We start from the raw sequence: 21741 nt of genomic DNA, 5'->3' as shown, positions 1-21741 counted from the left end.
ACCTCTTGCTCTTGAAATCCTGTCTCCACCGGGAAGAGATGAAAAAGGTACTGGATGCCCCTTGAAGCTCAGAAGAAATTTAAAACAAATTAAAGGAGATATTTCTTTGCTCTGCAGGTAACAATGGCTTGGACAAGATCAGAATCAGAATGTAAGGCCAGAAGGGGCTTCAAAGCTGAAGCCAAGCCTGTCCTTTTACAGACAGGGAACCGAGGCCTCTTGAAGAGAAGTACTCCCTGGAGGAACACAGTATGCATTGGTGAGACAAGAACAGAGCTGCCAAAAGCATGACTTCGCATTCGCATTTCTGTTCTGGGGACTGACTGTGGGACCTTGAGCAGGACACACGACCTCTGAAAGTCTCAGATTCTGCATCCCTAAACACAGTGAGGGCAGTACCTCCCCCACCGGGCTGCTGTCAAGATGAATGAGGCCTTGGATGTGGCCCTCTACTCTATGTACCCATCAGTGGTCCCCATCAATGGTATAACGACTATAGCCCCAATGCACAGGGCCCTGGGTCCACAGCACAGAAGGGGATTATGCCAACAGTCTGAATGAGCAAGGAAGCAGATTCCCTCCTCTGTCAAGCCTCCAGATAAGAATGCAGCCCGCACCCTGCCCCCTTGGTCCACTGTGCAGTGGACAAGATGCCAGGCCAGGTGCCCCAAGTCCTTGGAGTCCAGACAATATCTAACCACCATCATCAGCATAGTAATAATGAAATGGTCACTAATCTCATTATAATACTAAATATATAGTATTAAATCAACCAAGAGTATTAATTATAATGTAGTCATATAGTATTACAGTATAACTAGTAATAATATCATTTACTATATAATGAATTAACACTAATAAATATTATTACCATCTTTTTTTAAAGATTTATACTTATTTATTTGACAGAGAGAGAGAGTATGAGCAGGGGGAGAGGCAGAGGGAGAGGGAGAAGCAGGGAGCCCAATGCGGGGCTCAATTCCAGGACCCTAGGATGATGACCTGAGCTGAAGGCAAATGCTTTACTGACTAAGCCACCCAGGTGCCCCTATTATTACCATCTTGATGGTGGTACCTGTTGGAAAGGACCAGGGACACCTGGTCTCACACTCTGTCCATACCACAGGTACACAGGGCAGAGAGGCTGAGTGGACTAAACTTTTAGATAAACTCAAGAAGGTCCATAGTAGTTAAATGCACATTTCAGAGACTATTCTAGGTCACCAATGGCAAGGTTGGGATGTCTAGCTGAAATCAGAGAACCACCATCTTAATTCCAGAAATGATGACTTAGTGACTTACAGAGATTTAAAAAAAATTACATTAACAAACTAGCCCAGTCCAGCTAGATCCGGTATCTGGATCCAGTGCCTGGATCTCTGATGCATGAGTTCAAGGCAGTTTCTCTCCCCTGTGGAATGTACCCAATGACCCAACCCCATGATTCCACACCTCTGAATTCCAGGCTAAATGCTTACGCACAGAAAATGCAATAATTTATAAAAATCGCTTACACAAAATAACACTGTTTTGTATGTCTTAAGGCTGGGTTATGTAAAGATGGGTAAAGCCTGGCCTGAAACCAAGAGAAGGGTCTGAGTCTAGAAACTGGGTTCGCACACATGCCTGCTGGACTCAGCACCTTTCTTGTTCCTGTGGTCAGCTGGGCTGGGGTTCTGGGCCTCTCCGGTACCAAGGCAGCCAGCAAAAGCCAACATTTGACCTATGAGCAGAACAGCCAGGACACAGCAGTTCTGGCTCGAACACCTGGATCATGAGATGGTTTGGCATTGTGTCTTACAAGGAAATCTGAACTAGGGCTTGGGGAGATCCTACTGCCTTTGGTGACACCAAGATGGACCATGGAGCTACCCCCCTGGGATGGTAGCTTGGCCCAGGGCAATAATCCTCATACTCCTCAGGGCAAGTAAGATTCCCGGGGCAGGAACTGAAGAGTTACTGTGTTTAGAGCCACAACGAACTGAGCTGACAGCCCCGGTTCCAGGAGCTCTTCAGCATACTGAATTTGAATTAGTAAGCAAGGCTGTGCCTGCCTGGCTCCACTTTTTTTTTTTTTTTTTTTTAAGATTTTATTTTTAAGTAATCTCTATACCCAACATGGGGCTCAAACTCATGATCCCAAGTTCAAAAGTCACATGTTGTACTGATTGAGCCAGCCAGGTGCCTCCTGGTTCTGCTTTTAAATGCAGCCCCCATCCAGCTGGCAGGTTCCAGTCTGGGCAACTTGGGTAAACTCATTCCAAAGGAGGAACACCCAATATTTGGCCAAATGGGACCAGCACTGCTCTAAACAGTAGAGAAGCATCTTAGCAAAGAGAAGAGAAGCAGACCTGAATGCTTTCAGCCTAGTGATCTGCAATGCAAGAGTTTAATTTGACTTGGCAAATTCATAATCAATTATGGATTAAGGCATAGAGCGTTTTGTACGGGAAAGTGCAGGCCTGTTTCCAGTCACTTAGGAGGCTCTCCCCTCCCTCTTTATTTCTGACAAATGACTGTACCTGCATGTCCCAGATAAAAGAGAGGAAATCTTCAAAAGAGTGATCAATTGATAGGTCAGTTTTAAGAAGAGTTGATTAGAGCTTGGTTGAACTGAGTATGGAGGGGAGCTCATGCCTCATTCTGCCTGTCAACCCCTCTGCCTAAGACAGACCCTCTGCAGACCACCTTGGCCCCATCTCTGGAGGTTTCTGGAACAACCTGACTCTCCTGGCCCGGTTAGCGGCCCTCACAGCCCTTCTCACAGCTGGCCCTGCTTTGGTCATGCAAGGCTGTCTCCAGCTGCAGATGGTAAGCTCAAGACCAATAAAGTTTTATTGAAACAAACCATGTCCTTTCATCTATGTATCATGTGTGGCTGCTTTCACATTACATCAGTTGAGTAGTTGCAACAGGAGACCACATGGCCCACAAAGCCCAGAACAGTTACCATCTGGCCTTTACAGAGAACATTTGCTACTCCCAATTTAGAATGGCCTCTGAATTTTGGGCCCTGGTCTGGCCTGGATGGTGAGAGACCATCAGCATATTGAACAACCTGAGGTTGAAGGAAAACACACTGTTTAGACCAGACTTTGAAACCCAGACTGCAGCTTAGCTGTAGCTGTACCATGATTTACTCACAGGGCTGAGGACCATGCAGACCAAGCCTGTGAGAATCACTACTCCATCACCAGCACTCTGGAAAGATACATGGGGATCTTCCCAGATTTGGACCTCTCAGTGAATTTTGAAGCGAGAGAGAGAGGGAGAGTGTGTGTGTGTACACACTTGTGAATGTTAGAACAGCGCAAGCATACAAGCTGTGGTTCTGGGCAGGATGAAGTCTGCACAGCCTGCCCTCTCATGCCCACCAAAAGCAGCTCTGATGCACGGACAGCACACGCAGGGCAGCTATGTGAGGAATCAGAAAAATAGACAGTAGTCTACTAAGGTGAATTGGGAAAGAAGACCAGAATTCAAAATACCACCAAACCAGCTCTCCTGGCCTGGTCTTCAGGCAGCCTTGAGACCCAGCAGTAGGTGGCAGGTAGAGACCGAGAGAGGCCCAAGAGGCACCCTGTCATCTGGCTTGTGCAGCGGGAGAGGAGGCTCCTGACACTCAGGACAGTGGGGGAGATTTCCATGAGTTTTTCTCTGCCACTTTCTTGTACCCCAGCCTCCAGGTAATTGTGCTGCTGCGGCAGTGACACAGGGTGGCCATAGGTGCCTGCAACCCTGCAGTCAGCAGAGAAGAGAGCCAAGCCTCATTCATTTTTCCTCTCTCCACCCTCCTGCCACTTGGCCCCAGTTGCAGAGGCAATCACAGGAAGCCTGTGGCAGAGTGGGACAAATAAAGTACCAGCTTTCTGGCCAGAGGATCAAAAGGAGCAACACTGACAAACTGGAAGCTCCCACGGAAATGGAAGAGAGAGCAGTGCAGGCAAGCAACCAAGTGAAAGTGTTTATGGACTTGTGGGCTTCCCCTCAAGTTGTATGGACAAGGGTCTGATGCCAGGCAGCGTTCTAAAGACATGGCGAGATGAAGTACAGCACAGACCACTACCCAGGCCCTACTGAGTGGTATACATAGCACAGAGCTGCAGAGCGCTGCACAGCACTTGCAAAGGCTGGGAAGACAGGAGTAAGATGGGAATCACAACAAAGCAAAATGGGAACCACAGCACAGAGAAGGTGGCTGGCACCCGTGGCCTGAGCCCAAATCGTCTGTGAAGACAAAAATACCAATATCTACCATAGGATTTAAACAACAGCTGGAGTCTCACAACAATATGAAAAATGTCCGGGATATAAAATCATGTAAAAAAATAATAAAATAAAATAAAATAAAATAAAATAAAATAAAATAAAATAAAATAAATCATGTAACACAAGGACAGCCAGGAAAACCTCAACTCATGGGGAAAAGACATCACCACTGGTGTGACTTGGTTGTGAGAGTTACCAAAGACTCTGAAGCAGCTGGGGTTTTAAAGCAGGCTCCAGGGGATCCCTGGGTGGCTCAGCGGTTTAGCACCTGCCTTCGACCCAGGGCGTGATCCTGGAGTCCCAGGATCGAGTCCCACATTGGGCTCCCTGCATAGAGCCTGCTTCTCCCTCTGCCTGTGTCTCTACCTCTCTCTCTCTCTCTGTGTCTCTCATCAATGAATAAATAAAATCTTTTAAAAAATTGTTTAAAAAAAACAAATAAAGCAGGCTCCATGCCCAGTGTGGAGCTCCATGTGGGGCTTGAACTCAACACCCTGAGATCAAGACCTGAGCTGAGATCAAAAGTCAAATGTTTAACCAACCGAGCCACCCAGGTGCCCTACTGAAGCAGCTGGTATTAAAACATAATAATAACAACAGAGCTCAAACAAGTAATGAATGGACAAAAAGAAAGTCTCAGAAACAAAAGACAGCAAGAAGAACCAAATGAATTTTGAAAACTGAGAAACATGGCCATCCAAATTAAAAGCTCACCGATGGGCCCAACAGGAGAACAGAGACAAAGGAAGGCAGGCCTCAGTGGGCCTCAAGATGCTTCAACCCACATTACCCAAACCATGGCAGAGGGGAAGGAAACAGAGGATGGGGACTCAGCGACCATGGGCGTACCACAGGCCTGGTGCTCATGGCCCTGGAGCCTCAGGAGATGGGGGAGAGGACGGTGCAGAAACTATTTGAGGAGATAATGGCTGAAAACTGCCCAAGTTTGGAGAAAAATTTAAACTTGTAAATTCAAGGAACTTAACAAACCCTCAAAAGAATAAATCCAAAGAAATGCATGCCAGACATATGGTGATTGATCTGCTGGAAACCAGGAGCCAGGAGAACAGTCTTGGAGAAAGCCTTGGGGTTGGGAGGTGGGGGGTGAGGGAAAGGGACGCACTACTGGGCTGGAGTCTGGGCAGCTGCCCTTCCACCAGACACCACGCAGGCCAGAAGGAAGTGGGACACTGTGAGGTGTGAGAAGAACGAGCTGAGGATCTAGAATTCTGGATCCAGGGACAAACATCCTTCAAGGATGGAGGCAATAAAGACATTCTCAGCTGAAAGGAAACCATGAGGGTTCACTGCCAGCAGAGATGCTCAGAGTTTTCCAGGCAGAAGGGGCCACGTGCAGCATCGGGAATGAATGGAGAGTGTCAGAAATGGAAATGCTTGGATAGATCGGACAGGCAGTTCTCCTCTTGAGTTCTTTAAAATAGGGATCCCTGGGTGGCGCAGCAGTTTGGCGCCTGCCTTTGGCCCAGGGCGCGATCCTGGAGACCCGGGATTGAATCCCACATCGGGCTCCCGGTGCATGGAGCCTGCTTGTCCCTCTGCCTGTGTCTCTGTCTCTGTCTCTGTCTCTCTCTCTCTCTGTGTGACTATCATAAATAAATAAAAATTTAAAAAATATATTAAAAAAATAAAATAGGTTTGATGACTGAGAGTAAACTTCTAAGGCTCCAGCCAGGGTCTCCAGTGTACACACGTGGAACACACAGAGTGGTCACAAACTCAAAGAGGGGAGGGGACTATGTTGGACACCATGCTCCAGATGGCACAGAAGTGACTCTATATAGACTGAGAAAAGGTGAGTCTGTATACTGCCATCACTGGATCACTGCTTTAAAAAAGCTACACAGAGATATAGTTAAAAACACGAGAGATAAGTTAAAATGGAATACTTTAAAAGTGTTCAAATCATTGATAAATGGGCCTTCATTAAAATTAAAACCATTTGCCCTGTGAAAGCCACTAATATGAAGATACTAAGGTGAGCCGTGGACTAGGAGAAGATATTTGGAGATCACAGAGCCAACCCTCCATTTCCTCATCTGTAAAATCGAGGAGTCACGGTGCTTGCCCAACGGAGTTCCTCTGAGCATCCAAGGAGTCAGGCTGTAAAGCCTTCCCCTGGCACCCACCGTTCCTGTTGCCTGCTTTTTTCCCTCCAGATCCTCTCCACTCTCTCCATCCCCTTCCATGCCCCAGAAGGCTGACTTCCACAAATGGACTGCTTCACCTGGACACACTGCCCTCTGGCTTCACTGGGTCTGGCCAAAGGTGGTGCTGGCAGGAGATCAAAGGATGGCAGGAAACAGTTTGGGGTACCCATCAGCTCTCCCTCCGCTCCTCCAGGTCCAGGAGTGTCCGGCTCCCTGTGGGGCTGGTCTCAGGTGCTTTGGCAGTGCTTACCCCCTACTTCCAGAACTGTCCTTTCCTTAAGGCTCTCATGTGACCCCTTGAGACAAGCCAGCTCTGTCCTAGGATCCCTGATGGACACCCCAGATTCACCAGGTTATTTGGCTCCAACCAAGGTGAAACCCATGTCCACAGACAGAACTTCACCGAGATCTGGTTTGTCTGTTTTACCCTTCTCTGAAGGCCTTTGGTCATCTCTGTGCCAGGACCTGATCCCACATCCCTCACCCTCCCTCTGTGTGATAACAGAGCCCCCCCAGGAGTCCTCAAGCTGCCGCACACGGGGTGTCTTACCCGCCTGATGCAGTCCTCTTCCCTCAGGCGTTCCTGAATCAGTCTGACAAGCAGTGTGTTGGACAGTTTCTAAAGGAAAGACAACACGCAAAATGAGGGTCCCAACTCACATTCTGAGCGGAAAAGGACATGTAACTGGCAGGGCAGTGGGCTCAGCTGAGCCCTGAGGAGCTGGCTGTGTCAACATGGAGGTTCCCCCATCCCTGACTGATGGTCTAGTGGCCTCGGTAAAGCCCGCCTTGCAGCTTCCACTCCTACCCTGAGTTTTATTTTACACCAACCACCATTTTGACGGCTCCACACCACATGTGCACACCGATCTTCCCTGCCCAGATGCTCCCCCCACCCAGCTGAGTGACTCCAGGCTCCCTCAGAGCCTTGGCCCAAGTGTCACTGCCTGCAGGCAGCCCTCCCTGGCCCTCCCCAGGCTAAGCCAATGTTCCTGTGGGAAAGGGACCAGTCTTAGTATCTTTGTACCCTAGAGAGTGTGTGAAAAGGGGCTGTGGTGCCCATCTCTTCCCAACTCTGCGCTCAGAGACCTCACGTGGTAGCTTGAAGTCAGCCACGGTGGGAGTATTTATACCATGGAAATGGGCAAACGCTGCCAAGACAGGCTTTTTTCTCCCCAGAGAGCTGGTTGTTAAATGTTGACCAGCACACCTCTGCCTGAGCCCCAAGTCAGTGCCAAGGATATAGGATGGCCTTACCAGCTGATGAGTTCATGACACTTTATGTTCCTGAATACATTCATCAAATAGTAATAATGAGCTGTGGATTATACCCTTTGAGTTGGGCACTGTGCCCAGCTACATTATCTGTACTATTTTTATCACCTCTTTACAGATGGGGAAGCTGAGTCTCTGAGAGCTTAAGCCCCCTCCCCTGGGTCATACAACCAGGAAAGAGCAGAAGCAGACCTTGAACCCATGCAGGGCATCCAGAGCCCTACCTCTTAAGCACTCCACACTCCCTGGGACCAGCAAAGGCAGGTGGGGAGGGAGGGGAGGTGCACAGGTAGGAAGTCAAGGATGGCCCACCTTCTGTCTCTCTTCTGAACAGAATCAACATCTCAATTTTCACAACCAGAATCAACATCCCAATTTTCACAACCAAGTCTGGTTTGTCTAGCAAAACCTTGATGCTTTGGAGCCGATACCTGGAAAACCCATTCCCAGGTGTCCCCTTGACCCAAGATCACTAGAACCCCAAACACTTGGCCAAAGCAGACTCCCAGGCCAGCCCCAGACAGCACATCCTGAGCTATGTCAGGGCTGAACCGGCTCCCAGGAGGGGCGGGGCTCCTGCCAGGTGCAGGTGAGGGTCCTTGGGTGTGCTCTGGGCAGCATGAAATCTACCTTACACTTCTTCCCCCCAAGCTGAGGATCCTGGAGTGGGACCATGTAGGCTTGGGGAGGAGGGCAATTTCCTGAAGTATCCTTAGGGCTAAATGTGGCCCTGGTGATATTTTAGTGACACTGGAGATACATTTGGATCTTTCATCCTAGAGCCAGTATTTGTGAGGGTTTGGAGAGACCAGATCTTGCCTCAGGAATGCTGTCATGTCTGCCTGGAGTGCTGTTGGAGCACCTAGAGAGACAGCTGGGACACCACAGAGCCTCTCAAACACGCTACACACTGTCCAGGCTGGCTCAGAAATGGTGCACATAGCAGAATGTGTCCATGCCTCATGTTCGTTATGTCATGGCAGCGAGAGTGTGGGGAATAGACAGTGCCCAACCGCTTCTAACTGTGGATGTTTGCCGTATTTTGACCCCCAATTAACATTTCTCTGTGCTCAGTGAATGGGCTTAGGTCAGTTCCCCACAGAGCAATTCAGAGGGAGGGAACAGGGTACTGGGGCAGGCTGAGAGAAGCTGGGGGTGGGTGCTCAGCTCCTCCTCCTTAAGCTATTTGACTGGGTTCCTGGACAAAGCAGGCTGTGTTTGGGCAGATGATGTTTGGCAGCGAAGGACGCCCTTGGGGACAGGACATTCCAGGTAACTGGCTCACAGGGCAGGGATAGGAGCTGGAGGGAGAGGGGGCTAAAGGCTCCAAAGCCCTAAGAGAGTGTGATTGCAGAGGTTATCTCTGGTCTCAGGAGGGGGATGGGCTGAGTGGGTAAAGAATGTTCCCAGGGAGGAGCACCTGGGTTCAGTTGGTTAAGCATTGGACTCTAGATTTTGGCTGAGGTCATGATTTCAGGGTCATGAGATCGAGCCCCATGTTGGGCTCTGCACTCAGCAGGAAGTCTGCTTGGAGTTTCTCTCCCCATCTCTCTCTCCCCCTCCCTGTACTCCCTGCACACTTGCTCATGCTTTCTCTCTTCAATAAACAGATAAATCTTTGGGAAAAAATGGTAAAGAAGCTACATTTTTTAAAAAAAAGAAAAAGAGGGACGCCTGGGTGGCTCAGTGGTTTAGTGCCTGCCTTCGGCCCAGGGCATGATCCTGGAGTCCTGGGATCAAGTCTTGCATTGGGCTCCCTGTATGGAGCCTGCTTCTCCCTCTGCCTGTGTCTCTGCCTCTCTGTGTATGTCTCTCATGAATAAGTAAATGAAATCTTTAAAAAAATAAAAAGAAATAAAAAGAAAAAGAATATTCCCAAGGAGGCCCTTCAGAGGCCACTGGATTGGTCAGGGACTCATGATTTGGGCCCTGGCCACCCACTGAGTGGCATTGGACAAGTCCCTTCAATGCTCTGAGCCTCAGTTTCCTCATTTATAAATGAGACAAAGACAATGTATTTCAAATAGTTGTCCTGAGGATGAAATGAGATGATATGCATGATGAGCTCCCAGCAAGGGCTCAGCACCAGGGCTATGATGGTCAAGTACCCTTAGTATACCCTGCACACTCCTTCCTCAGCATGGGTCTGGACAAGGAAGCAGCTCTGACCAAGGGGTCCACTAATGTATCTGTGTCGCCTCTCCCTATAGTGCACAATCAGGGACCAACATCTCTCCCAGCTCCCACTTATATCTCTGATAAAGGATGTGGGAAGTCAAAATAAATTCCAAGCACTGCTGGGTGGGGGTTTCCTGGAACAGCATTTCTTACATTGAACACAGACTCATGCTCAGCATCAGGGCTCATATCCCCAGCTCTTGCCCTGGGCTGGCTCCATTTGTGTCACGCTCCCTGCTCTTGGTTACATAATGGCTGCTGCAGCTCCAGCCATCTGGGCAACCTTGGACAAGTCTTCACCTCTTTAGGGTTAACATAACTCACCAGTAGAAATGAGTAACAATATTGTAGTTTTTCCTTTTATCTTTTATCCTACATCCAAACAGCCACCTCCAGTATCACACCTTCCCCCAAAGGTCTTTGAGGAGCCACCCCGCTTGCCTTTCAGCGTGTATGGTTTCCATGGGGGTCAAGTCCGCCCTCAGATATAGAGGAGGGCCCTGACTGGTCCAAGCTGATCTGTATGTCCCACCCTTGGCCACTGTGGTTGCTTCAGAGGCTGCCCATAACCCAATCCCAGCCAAGAGGCATCAGGTCCAGGACATAGGTACAGTCAGTGGAAAGCAGGAGTCCTTGCCTTCCAGTGGATCCAAAGCTGAGAGGCTAGAGCTGCAGCAAGCACTTTGCAGGCACGAGGAGAGTGCAAACCACCAAAGCCAGCACAAAGGGAAAGGGAAACTAGGTGTCTCTGCCTCAGAATGGCTTTTCCAAGGATGTGGAATTGGAAGAGGAAGACAACAGATGGCAAGAGGATGAGGGAGGGTATGCCTCTGATGAGAACCAGATCTGTAATGTGTCCACTTGAAAGTTCTTGGGGCCACTATGGTTTCTACCAAATGGACAGCAAAAGTCAAGAGCAATAATGAGCAGGAGAGAGAGAAGGAATGAATGAAAGCATGACAGGTAGAGCAAGACGAGGCTGGAGAGACGAGAGGAGGCCAGCCAGCATGCAGTCCCCAGCTTCAGGATCTCCCAAGACACCTACGTCCTTACATCTGCCCTCTCCCCTATCTTGCTAATTTCTTGCTTAAGCAAGCCAGTTACTCCCTCACCTGAACACACACACCCAGAAAGCTTGTGGAAAGCACAGCTCACAGGGCCCATGCCAGGGTTTCTGATTTGGCAGGTCTGGGGAAATGCTGAGAAGCTGCATTTCCAACAAGTTTTCAGGGATGCTGAGGCTGCTGGTCCAGGGACCACACCTGGAGAGCCACTGCCTTAAAAGCAAACTCAAGCACCCGAGTACCCTACCCCACATGGGAGAGGTTGTTGGGGACAGTGCCTTTCTGCTCCATTCATATCTTCCCAGCAATCCTAGGAGACTTCCCCCGGTTGGCAAGGAAAGGGTCAACAGGGAGTAGCCCTTTCCTGTCCCCTCCTGTCCCCTGCCAACCCCAGGCAGAGCCAGCTTCCATCCCTTGGCCTGTTTCCCTTCAAGATTTGTCTCTTGTCCCTGACAACACCCATGCAGGAGGCAGCATTCAAACAGGTACTGGGGCAGGTGGAGGGGTTGCAGAGGAGGAGGCAGGGGGATGCAAGCCAGTCAAAGAACACAGGTTGAAAGGAGACAGGTCCAGGTGGGGTACAGCACCCGCCGGGGTGTGCCCGGCGGGGGACAGGCCCATGACTTTGAGCACAGCCCCTCCCGGGTGCCCCCTGCCGCTCCCCGCCTTGGCGCTGTCTCAATGCCAGCTTTGATGTGTCACGTCAGCAGCAGGGCTTCCAGGGGGTGCCTCTCAGAGTCCTGCCAAACTGTCTTTGTAGGAATCAGCCTCCCTCTTCCCAGAGCTCTGCCATGCTCTCCCATCCCAGCCCCGCAAGGCCTGGCTTTGTGGGGAGAATCAGGGACAAACCAATCAAGCTCAGTGAAGCCCCCGCTGGTCACAGAGAAGGCCCAGATCCGATGCAGGCCCCTGGCCCCTCATCTCCCTGTTTTTGTCTCATCAAGGGCAGAATTGGCTGCGCTGGCTCCTGTTTGGACATTTCTTCTCCATCCAGCTCCCAATGTCCAGAGCCGTGGGGCAGAAGAACTGATCTGCCAACCTCAGAGGTGCTGCCCTCCATTAAATGACACACTGGTTTGTTGCTGTTTGTAAGTCACCAGTTATGGTGGCAGGTCAAACCCTGGCTCTGCCCTCTGGGGCACCTTACTTCACTTCTCACACCTGGGCTTCCTTAGTGGGATGACACAAGCTGGCATGGGTCCCATCACCAGGCCCTACTCTCAGGGCCCCTACTGTCCTGTGTCACCTTGGGTGACACTTGTGCAAGAGCCAGAGGGCATTTTTATCTACAGTATGAACTTCCACCTGGAGCAGAGACAGGAAGGGAAGAGTTGAGACTCCTGGTCTGCCCAGTCTGGCCTCTTCCTCCTACAGGTGCTGCTGGTGGTGGTGGGAAGCCAGTACTCGGGACTTGAGCTCACTCAAGAATGGGTCAGAGAATCCTTAAAGACAACTCTCATTTCAAAGTTCCTACTGCTCCCAGGATCGTCAGAGCAGGTGTGGATGGCAGGCATTCTCACAGTTCTGAAAGGCAGGGCCCTGGCAGGGTCTGCAATAGGTGACAGGAGACAGGAAGAGGGAGAGAAGGGGAGACTAGGTGATGAAGGAAGAACACACCCCTGACCACGTGCCACACGACAGGCCCACAGAGGGAGGTGGCCCAGAAGAGACTCTGCAGTGGGAAAGGCCAATGAGCTTTACAGGGAGAATGGTCCTTGGGCTTCTGTGTCCCTATCCTGGGTGGCAGGCAGAGCCTCCACGACCCCAAACCTTCTGCAAGGCCTGTTCACACTGCCACCTTGAGTGGCTGACAAGGGACAGGAGACAGTAGGAGGGCTCCAGCGCTGAGCACTTGGTCTCAGTGTGGCCTCCAGGACACGGAGCAACTAGGTTGGAGAAAGCATGGCTGGAGCTGACAGAAACCACCCACCGGACTTGGGCAATCCCAGAAATCCTCTGTGACCCTGGAGAGCCCTCTATCCCTGTATATAGATGGAGGCAGGACAAGGGCACAAGTTCTTTTCTTTGTATGTTAAAGAAAATGGTGACCCTGGCAACTGGGCACTTGGGTCCACTGGGCCACAGCTGATTTACTTTGTAAACAGAACTGAAATGAGTAAATGACACTGCAGCTAGAAAGAATCCAGCTCTGGCTCCTTCCTGTCTGACTGGCCTTCGGAGCCTGGATCACTCATTCATTCAACAAACATATGCTGTGGTGCTCTAATACAAAGGCCGCATGCCGAAGAAACTTTGATTTGGGGACTATTTATAAGAATAACAACCACAATGAGAAAAGGGGCTGGTGGTTGGTGGCGGAGGGCACATTAGAATTCCTTGGGCAGCATCTGAAACCCCCGATGCCTGGCCCCACTCCCGGGGAATCAGACTAATCGAGTCCAGCAGTGCCCCAAGAGAGTCTCATGTGCCACAAAGATTGAGAACTTCTGGACCAGGCAGCTTCTCGAGTGTGCTTGCAAGTATTTGTTCTCCCTGCAGGGATTTCAACACTAAAGTTCTTTAGAAATTAAAACATTCCAGAGCGATCACACTCAGCTCCTGCTGCATAGAAATATCCTTTCCCCAGGGAACCGCTTCACCTTCCTATCACCTCCTTTGTGATTAGAAACCCACAGGACTCAGTTTTCCCAAACTCCAGCAGGGCCTGGACTGGGGTGAGGCGTTCTAGGAGCCCTGGGCCAGAGTTGAAGGAAGCGCTGACTCTCAGGCTTGTACAAGTGCAAGGTCAGCACCTAACAGCCGGTGCCTCCCTCACTTTGGTGCCCTGGACTCCTGGTGGTGCCCATCTTGCTCTCCCCACCCACAGGGGTCCCCTACCCAGTGTCTGTGACCTCCAATGAGGGCGGGCTTAGGGAATGGACCAGAGCAGGCATATGACGGAAAAGGATTTAACAAAACAGGATAAACTGAGAGCAAAGGTGGCCTTGGTCAAGGTGAAAAGGAGATAAGAAACACCTCCCGGGATCCCTAGGTGGCGCAGCGGTTTGGCGCCTGCCTTTGGCCCAGGGCGCGATCCTGGAGACCCGGGATCGAATCCCACGTCGGGCTCCCGGTGCATGGAGCCTGCTTCTCCCTCTGCCTCTCTCTCTCTCTCTCTCTGTGACTATCATAAATAAATAAAAATTAAAAAAAAAAAAAAAAAGAAACACCTCCCAAGAGAGGTGTTTATACCCAGAGTGCCCTGGGCCTGGACAGAGGGGGGGAGCTGGAGGACTCAGAAAGGCATCTCCTCAGGGAGACTTTAACACAGACCAGCTACCAAAGAAAGACTGATGGGGCACCTGGGTGATTCAGTCAGTGATGTGCCTGCCTTCAGCTCAGGTCATGATCCTGGGGGTCCTGGGATCGAGTCCTGCATCGGGCTCCCTGCACAGCGGGGGGCTTGCTTCTTCCTCTCCCTCTGCCCCTCTCTCCTGCTCATGCTCACTTATTCTCTCTCTCTCAAATAAATAAATAAAATCTTAAAATAAAAAAAGAAAGTTTTCTAAGTGTGAACGTGTGTGTGAGTTTAAGAGAAAAGAACACATTACCTTCTGGAAAGTGAAACTAAATGAAGGCCGGCCAAATGAGAAAAAACAAAGGCTACTTAGCCAGGGCTTCGCTCTGGTGAGGGAGTCGCCGCATCATTTGGGTGCGGCAGAGGCTCCAAGGGGCCGGCAGAGCAAGAAAGCCTGGCGGTGGACCAACAGGCAGCTGCGCCGTACCCTGCCGCAGGTCGCTGCAGGTTGTAGCTCAGAGCTCCATTTTATATAAGGTCTGGTCTGGTCACTGTGGATTCAGTCTCTCAGTGGATAGAGACCAGTAAAACAGCTCCAGGTGAAATGGAATACCATATGGGTTTGCTCTCATAACCCGAGAGCAGGCGGGCACAGAGCGACACAGGGAACACGACTGTCGGGAGCCAAGGCTGGTTGACACCGGGGATGGGCCCGGGAGGGTTCTCATGCCTTTCTCACTGCCTGAGTAGCATTACAGTGTTTTATCATAAACAGTTAAAAACAAAGATGGGTTTTGCGGCCCTTTGCCTGATTCTGGGCTCTCCCACAACACACATCCTGCAGTTATGCCCTCTAGGAAGGCTTTTCCTAGCATGACGGTGGTGAGGGCCCCATTGAGCCAGAGTCTTACAGCCCTGCCCACTCTGCCAACGGAGAGCCGGTGCCTGGGACTCAGTCAGAGAAGGCTTCAGGGGCGAGTGAATTAGGCAAACTGCCGGAGGCACGAGGCTCCCAGGTCCCTTAGTCTGGGTCCCCTCACCTCCCCCCAGAGCTCCCAGAGGCCAGGGGAAGGAAGAAAGTCATCTTTGGGTCTCCCATGGCACACAGGAGGGGATGAAGAAGTATTTTGGGAACCGTCTGGAAATGCCTAAGATGAGGTCTTGGTTAACACCCGAAACGTGGGAGAATTCTGAGTACAAGGGCAGAGCTGAGATTCATAGAAGATTAGGGATCTGAAGGTATCATCGCTACTTGCAAAAAGAGCTATAAAAGGCTCCTAATCTGCGGACGTTTTAAAGATGACCCTTAATGAGAGGCCAGGCCTGGACACGGCCACCTGTGGCTGCCTGACACACACCCATTCGGGCTCTTCAGAACCTATTACTCCTTCATCAGTCCTGATGGCCTGCCTTTCATCTTCCCTCCCCCATGCTTCTGAACTGAGGAACCCCAACCAGACACCCTTGAAAGCACTTCGATGCGGTCTGAAATATGCTGATAATTAGCGTAATGAAACCCAGAAGGAATTTCCTTAAAATCCTTCTCTCTGTTGAATTTGATAAACCCGATAAAAGCATCTTTATCCTAGAAATGAGACTGCCTCCCCCATCCTGAGAAGCTATCTGAATATGAGATACACACTTTCTTTCTAAAACCATATTCCCACCCCAGATGCTGGTGTCCCCCCCCCCGCCCCCCGCCAGCCATAACCACACGGCGATTCCTGCAAGACTGCAGGGCCAGAGAGCAGGTGGGGCATCACATGCTCTGCCCCAGGGCCCCTGCCAGGCAGTGGGGGCAGGAGGTGCTCTGGACTGAGCATATTCAGTATCGTATCACTATGGCAGTGACTGACCCTGCCGAATGAGGTCTTCCTTCCATCGAGTTGTGGGAACTGGTGAACTTGGGGTTGGGAGTCCCATCCCCAATCCCTGAAAACACCCCCTGCCCTGTCAGGGTGCTCCTGGCCTTGTCAGGGCCCAGTGACCTTGCTGAGCCCTCTTTGCACACTCCTCACCAGAGTTGCCTGGGGCCTCTGGACACCTGACCAGTTGGCCCATGCACTGGGCCTTGGCACTGCTTCTGTGGGTGGTTTGAACCAGGGAACAGAGTGTGGGCCAAGAAAGATGAAGAGAAACCTCAGAGAGGATGGAAACACAAGAAGTGGCCACAAGTGGTGCCTAGTTCTGGCTGTAGAGCTAAGGAGGAAGGTGCTACTTCCATCTGGGCCCCAGGAGTCACTGCAGCCCCCTGCCCGGCCCATACCCAACTCCAACTGCTGGAGTCGGGCTCTGGGTGAGGCCTGAATCTGTCCTAGCCCGGGGGAGGTCGGCACCCCCATGCTGTGCATGGAGGTCACGGAAGTTATGAGATAAGGATGGAGGCCTGGAAAACACTCAGCAAACACAGGGATTCTTATCCTTCTCAGCTTCCCTCACAAACAAGAGGCAGCTGGAGCCTCCATGAAGAACATCCAAGAGGGCATATCCCTGCTGCTATGGTCTGAATGCCTGTGTCCCCCAAACTCAGATGCTGAAATCCTAACCCTCGAGGTAACAGTATTGGGCTGAGGTAGGGGGGCTTTGGGATGTGATTAGGTCATAAGAGTGGAGCCCTCATGAATGGGATTAGTGCCCTTAAAATAGAGACCCAAGAGTGCCCTTGCCCTCTCCACCACATGAGGACACAGCAGGAAGATGACTCTCCCAAGACACCTAATCTGCTGGTGCCATGACCTCAGATTCCCAGACCCCAGAACTGGGAGGATCAATCCTGTGCTGCCAGGCTACCCAGTCTGTGGTAGTTTGTGATTGCTGCCCGAGTGGACTAAGAAATCCGCTTATATTCCAAAGGGGATTATGGGGACGCCTGGGTGGCTCAGTGGTTGAGCACCTGCCTTCGGCCCAGGATGTGATCCTGGAGTCCCGGGATCAAGTCCCACATCAGGCTCCCTATGAGGAGCCTGCTTCTCTCTCTGCCTATGTCTCTGCCTCTCTCTCTGTGCCTCTCGTGAATAAATAAAATCTTTTTAAAAAGGGGGGGGGTATTATGAAGAAACATTTCGAAGTTTCTATTTGTATTAAAGAGAAACAACATAATCAAGCTATTTCCCATTTTTTTAAAAAAGTTTCAAATATGGGGTTGGTGAGATTTTAGGAACAGAATAGCCAATGCCCTGGGATGCTGCACACAGCTGTGTGGGAGTGAGTAGGACGAGGAGGGCAGCTCCGGTGCCACAGAGTGCCAGGAGCACCACAGAGCACCAGGAGCATCACAGAGCGCCAGGAGCACCACAGAACACCACAGAGCACCAGGAACACCATAGAGCATCACAGAGCCCAGGAGCACCACAGAGCATCACAGAGTGCCAGGAGCACCACAGAACACAACAGAGTGCCAGGAGTACCATAGAGCACCAGGAGCACCACAGAGCACCACAGAGCACCAGGAGAACCATAGAGCATCACAGAGTGCCAGGAGCATCACAAAGCACCACAGAGCACCAGGAGCACGACAGAGCACCACAGAGCACCAAAAGCACCACAGAGCACCACAGAGCGCCAGGAGTACCATAGAGCACCAGGAGCATCACAGAGCACCACAGAGCGCCAGGAGCACCACAGAGCATCACAGAGCACCAGGAGCACCACAGAGCATCACAGAGCACCAGGAGCATCACAGAGCACCACAGAGCGCCAGAAGCACCACAGAGCACCACAGAGCGCCAGGAGCACCACAGAGCACCACAGAGCGCCAGGAGCACCACAGAGCATCACAGAGCACCAGGAGCATCACAGAGCATCACAGAGCACCAGGAGCATCACAGAGCACCACAGAGCACCAGGAGAACCATAGAGCATCACAGAGCGCCAGGAGCATCACAGAGCACCACAGAGCACCAGGAGCATCACAGAGCACCACAGAGCACCAGAAGCACCACAGAGCACCACAGAGCGCCAGGAGCACCACAGAGCATCACAGAGCGCCAGGAGCATCACAGAGCACCAGGAGCACCACAGAGCACCAGGAACACCATAGAGCATCAGAGAGCGCCAGGAGCACCACAGATCGCCAGGAGTACCACAGAGCACCACAGAGTTCCAGGAGCACTAAAGAACACCACAGAGCACCAGGAGCACCACAGAGCACCACAGAGCGCCAGGACCACCCAGAACACCACAGAGCATCACAGATCGCCAGGAGCACCACAGAGCACCACAGAGTACCAGGAGCACCACAGAACACCACAGAGCACCAGGAGCACCACGGAGCACCACAGAGCACCACAGAGCATCACAGAGCACCACAGAGCGCCAGAAGCACCACAGAATGCCTGGAGCACCACAGAGTGCCCAGAGCACCTTGAGTGGAAGGAGGAATCTCCAAAGTACAAGGCATCGGTCTTTCTAGTGTGGAGACAGCTGGAGGACTACCCTTAAACCCCCTGCCTGTCCAGATGGGGGCTCCGTCATATGTAGAGGGAGCTCCTGCCCCTGGACACCCCTGTGATGTGGCTGATCCTGGGGAGGAGCGAGCCGAGGCCACTCCATCAGCAAGGGGCCTTCTTGCTCTATGAATGGCCCCTTTTGCCACAAAACCCTCATTTCCATCTCCACCAGGATGTGTCCTACTTGAGAACTGTCTCCTCCTTCCATCACACCCTGCCATCTCATCTTACCCTAGCCTCTCCCTTACTTAGTCCACAAGGACATGGAAACTAGCTGGCAGGGCGGGCAGGGGAGCCATGGGAGCTGTTGTCCTGTCTCCCCTTCCTGCCCTCACCCCCACCCCCACCCCCAGGGCCAGTCCTACCTTCATTTTCTGATAATGCTCCCTGGCAACTGCAGCCAAAGAGGAAAATTTTTGGGCCATCAAGTTATCCATTGTGAGAAGGTTGCTGCTCAGATGTTTGCACAGCCACATTGCCTGAAGAAAGGAAAGAGGACAAGAACATTTTAGTGAAAGCTGTGATGGAGGGAACTCCATTAAAATGTCCAAGTCCTTCTATCTTCTATATTCTACTAGAAAAGGTTGGCCACAAGGAAGCCCAATGACTTCTGGTGGGAAGGAGGCTGCCGAGGGGAACAAGTCCATAGAGTCCTCGCCCCCCCAAGCCAAGGCAGGAAGGGGAGACAGGGCGAATGCTCTGTCTCCAGCAGCCAGTGACAATGAGGAGCTAGAAGACCTACAGAAAGCCATGCCTGTAGCTGCCCTTGGCATGCCTTTCTCAACTCTGGGCACCTCAGAAGGTTTATGACTAGAAATGCAGGGACAGGACCTAAGTATGGGTCACAGCCATGCTCATTCATTTTTCCTTAGATTGGGACATGACCTAGTCTAGCCAAATGAATATTTAGGTCATTGATGGCTATGTATACTCTACAGACATGAATACATTTTAGGGAATAATAATGCAGTAAAATGTTCTTAATGCCCAGATTATACTGATGACCATTTCAGCATCAGGATGACTCAGAAGGCCCTAAAGTCCCCTGGGGCAAGTATGAACCTTAATTCTCTCTGCTGTGCATGCTGGGAGATGTCAGTGGTGACAGCCTTTTAGGGCTCTGTCTGGATTTTACTGTATATCATCTTACTGCAAAATTAGAGTCTGTGTGTCCCCAGGCAGCGGTGAGAGGCAAGGATAGCGAATTCACCAAAAGGCTTGTAGCTCAAACACCAGCCAAGCACTGTGGGCCCTGACCTCACCAGGAGGCAAAGTCGATTGCCTCAGCCAAGCTGAGCCTTGATGAAAAAAGTTGTCTGTGCTCCTGACACTTCAGGAATTCTACCCAGCAAATTCACCAGAGGTCAGGGGGAGAGCTAGACCTGGGGGTAAGCGCGGTGGGCCCAGAGCCCAACATCTCAAAGACAAAGGCCCTTTGCCAGAGGAGACCCCTCAGGCTGAGTGACTTGACTCTGCCTTTACGTGGCTTGTGGCTCGGGAGCCTGTCTGTCCAGTGCAGAGGCTACCACCTTGGAGTGGCTTCTACAGCCTCCCTGGGCTTTTCCCCAGGAGATCAGATCAGTCAGATCTGGAGGGGAGTCTGGAACCTGCATCTTCCAAAGCACCCTGGTAATGCTTGCGACTGCTCGGCTTGGGAGCCCCTGGTTTCTAGCAGCAGAACAACATTTAGGGGGACGGTACTGCAGACAGGAGGGAAAGCTGGCAGCCTGATCCTGAGGAACACAGTAGAAAAAACTACAGACAGACTGACAAGCAGCAGGATAGAGGGATGGATAGATAGGCAGCTGGATGGACAGAGAGAGACAGAATGGTAGGATATAAATGATGCCAGAATATAGCACAGGCAGGTCAGCTTGGACAAGCCTTGGCCATCTTAATTCCTTTTTTCAAACAAAACTATAAATAATATATAAAAAGTAAAAAAAAAACCATATGCAATATATACATATAAAATATTTATAAAACAAAAATATATAAACATATATATTTAACAGAGAGAGAGAGAACACACATGCACAATTAGGCAGAGCAGCAGGCAGAGGGAGAGGGAGAAGCAGGCTCCCCAATGAGCAGGGCTCAGTCACAGGGCTCAGTCCCAGGACCCCAGGATCAAGACCCACAGCGAAGGCAGATGCTTAACTAAGCTACTCAGGCACCCCAATTCCTTTTCTGAATAAAGCAAAGTGTCAGCTCATCAGGGGACATGGCCCCCCACATCATCCAGGCCCGGGATGAGGGCTCACAGCAATGGCACAGTCATCAAGGAAGAGTTAACTGATGTTCACTAGCCAGGCTTTTATTTTATTTTATTTTTTTAAAGATTTTATTTATTTATTCATGAGAGACACAGAGAGAGAAAGACAGACACAAACAGAGGGAGAAGCAGGCTCCATGCAGGGAGCCGGACATGGGACTGGATCCTGGGTCTCCAGGATCACACCCTGGGCTGAAGGTGGTGCTAAACCGCTGAGCCACCCAGGCTGCCCCACTAGCCAGGCTTTTATTTATTTATTTTTATTTATTTATGATAGTCAGAGAGAGAGAGAGAGAGGGGCAGAGACATAGGCAGAGGGAGAAGCAGGCTCCATGCACCGGGATTCGATCCCCGGTCTCCAGGATCGCGCCCTGGGCCAAAGTCAGGCGCTAAACCGCTGCGCCACCCAGGGATCCCGAGCCAGGCTTTTAAAAGATAGAGTTCTACCTCATATGATTACACCTTTCACAAGTTTTGACAATTGACAGGAACTTAATACTGAAACCGTAGGCAGGAGGAGGCACACTAGCATCCGGATTGGGGCTGTCTCCACGGAAAGACCAGGAAGGGGGAGGTGGGATGAGGTATTTGCTGTACCTTTCAAGTCACGGTCTTCAAAGTGGGGAGAGAATCATCAGAGCAAATATGGCAAAATGACAACTGCTATAAAATCTGGGGGAGCTGGGTATGTGAGTATCTATAGTGTAGTTTCTATGCCCTTCTGATTGAACTATTTTGTAATTGAAAGTTTCAGAATGAGTGAAGAGTCCATTTCAAGGGCCACCTGGGTGTCATAGTGGTTGAGCATCTGACTTTGGCTCAGGTC

At 50.9% G+C, this 21741-nt stretch overlaps 1 protein-coding gene across 9 annotated transcripts in view; it reads right to left on the bottom strand.

Annotated features, from left to right (window-relative positions):
* The window catches only part of AK8 (adenylate kinase 8), a 127504-nt gene that overhangs the window by 96497 nt on the left and 9266 nt on the right, over nt 1-21741 (bottom strand). For 8 of the 9 annotated variants that reach the window (XM_025475611.3, XM_049114945.1, XM_049114946.1 and 5 more), the window contains exons 4-5: nt 19006-19119; nt 6988-7056 (exon numbers count right to left, since the gene is read on the bottom strand). In XM_025475611.3, coding sequence (XP_025331396.1) covers nt 6988-7056; nt 19006-19119 — 183 coding nt within the window. The remainder of the gene's footprint in view (nt 1-6987; nt 7057-19005; nt 19120-21741) is intronic. The other variant, XM_049114947.1, reaches the window with a different exon arrangement.

Source organism: Canis lupus, chromosome 9, assembly GCF_003254725.2.
Source record: "Canis lupus dingo isolate Sandy chromosome 9, ASM325472v2, whole genome shotgun sequence".
Taxonomy (NCBI): Eukaryota; Metazoa; Chordata; class Mammalia; order Carnivora; family Canidae; genus Canis; species Canis lupus.
This window is presented reverse-complemented; position numbering and strand designations above follow the sequence as displayed.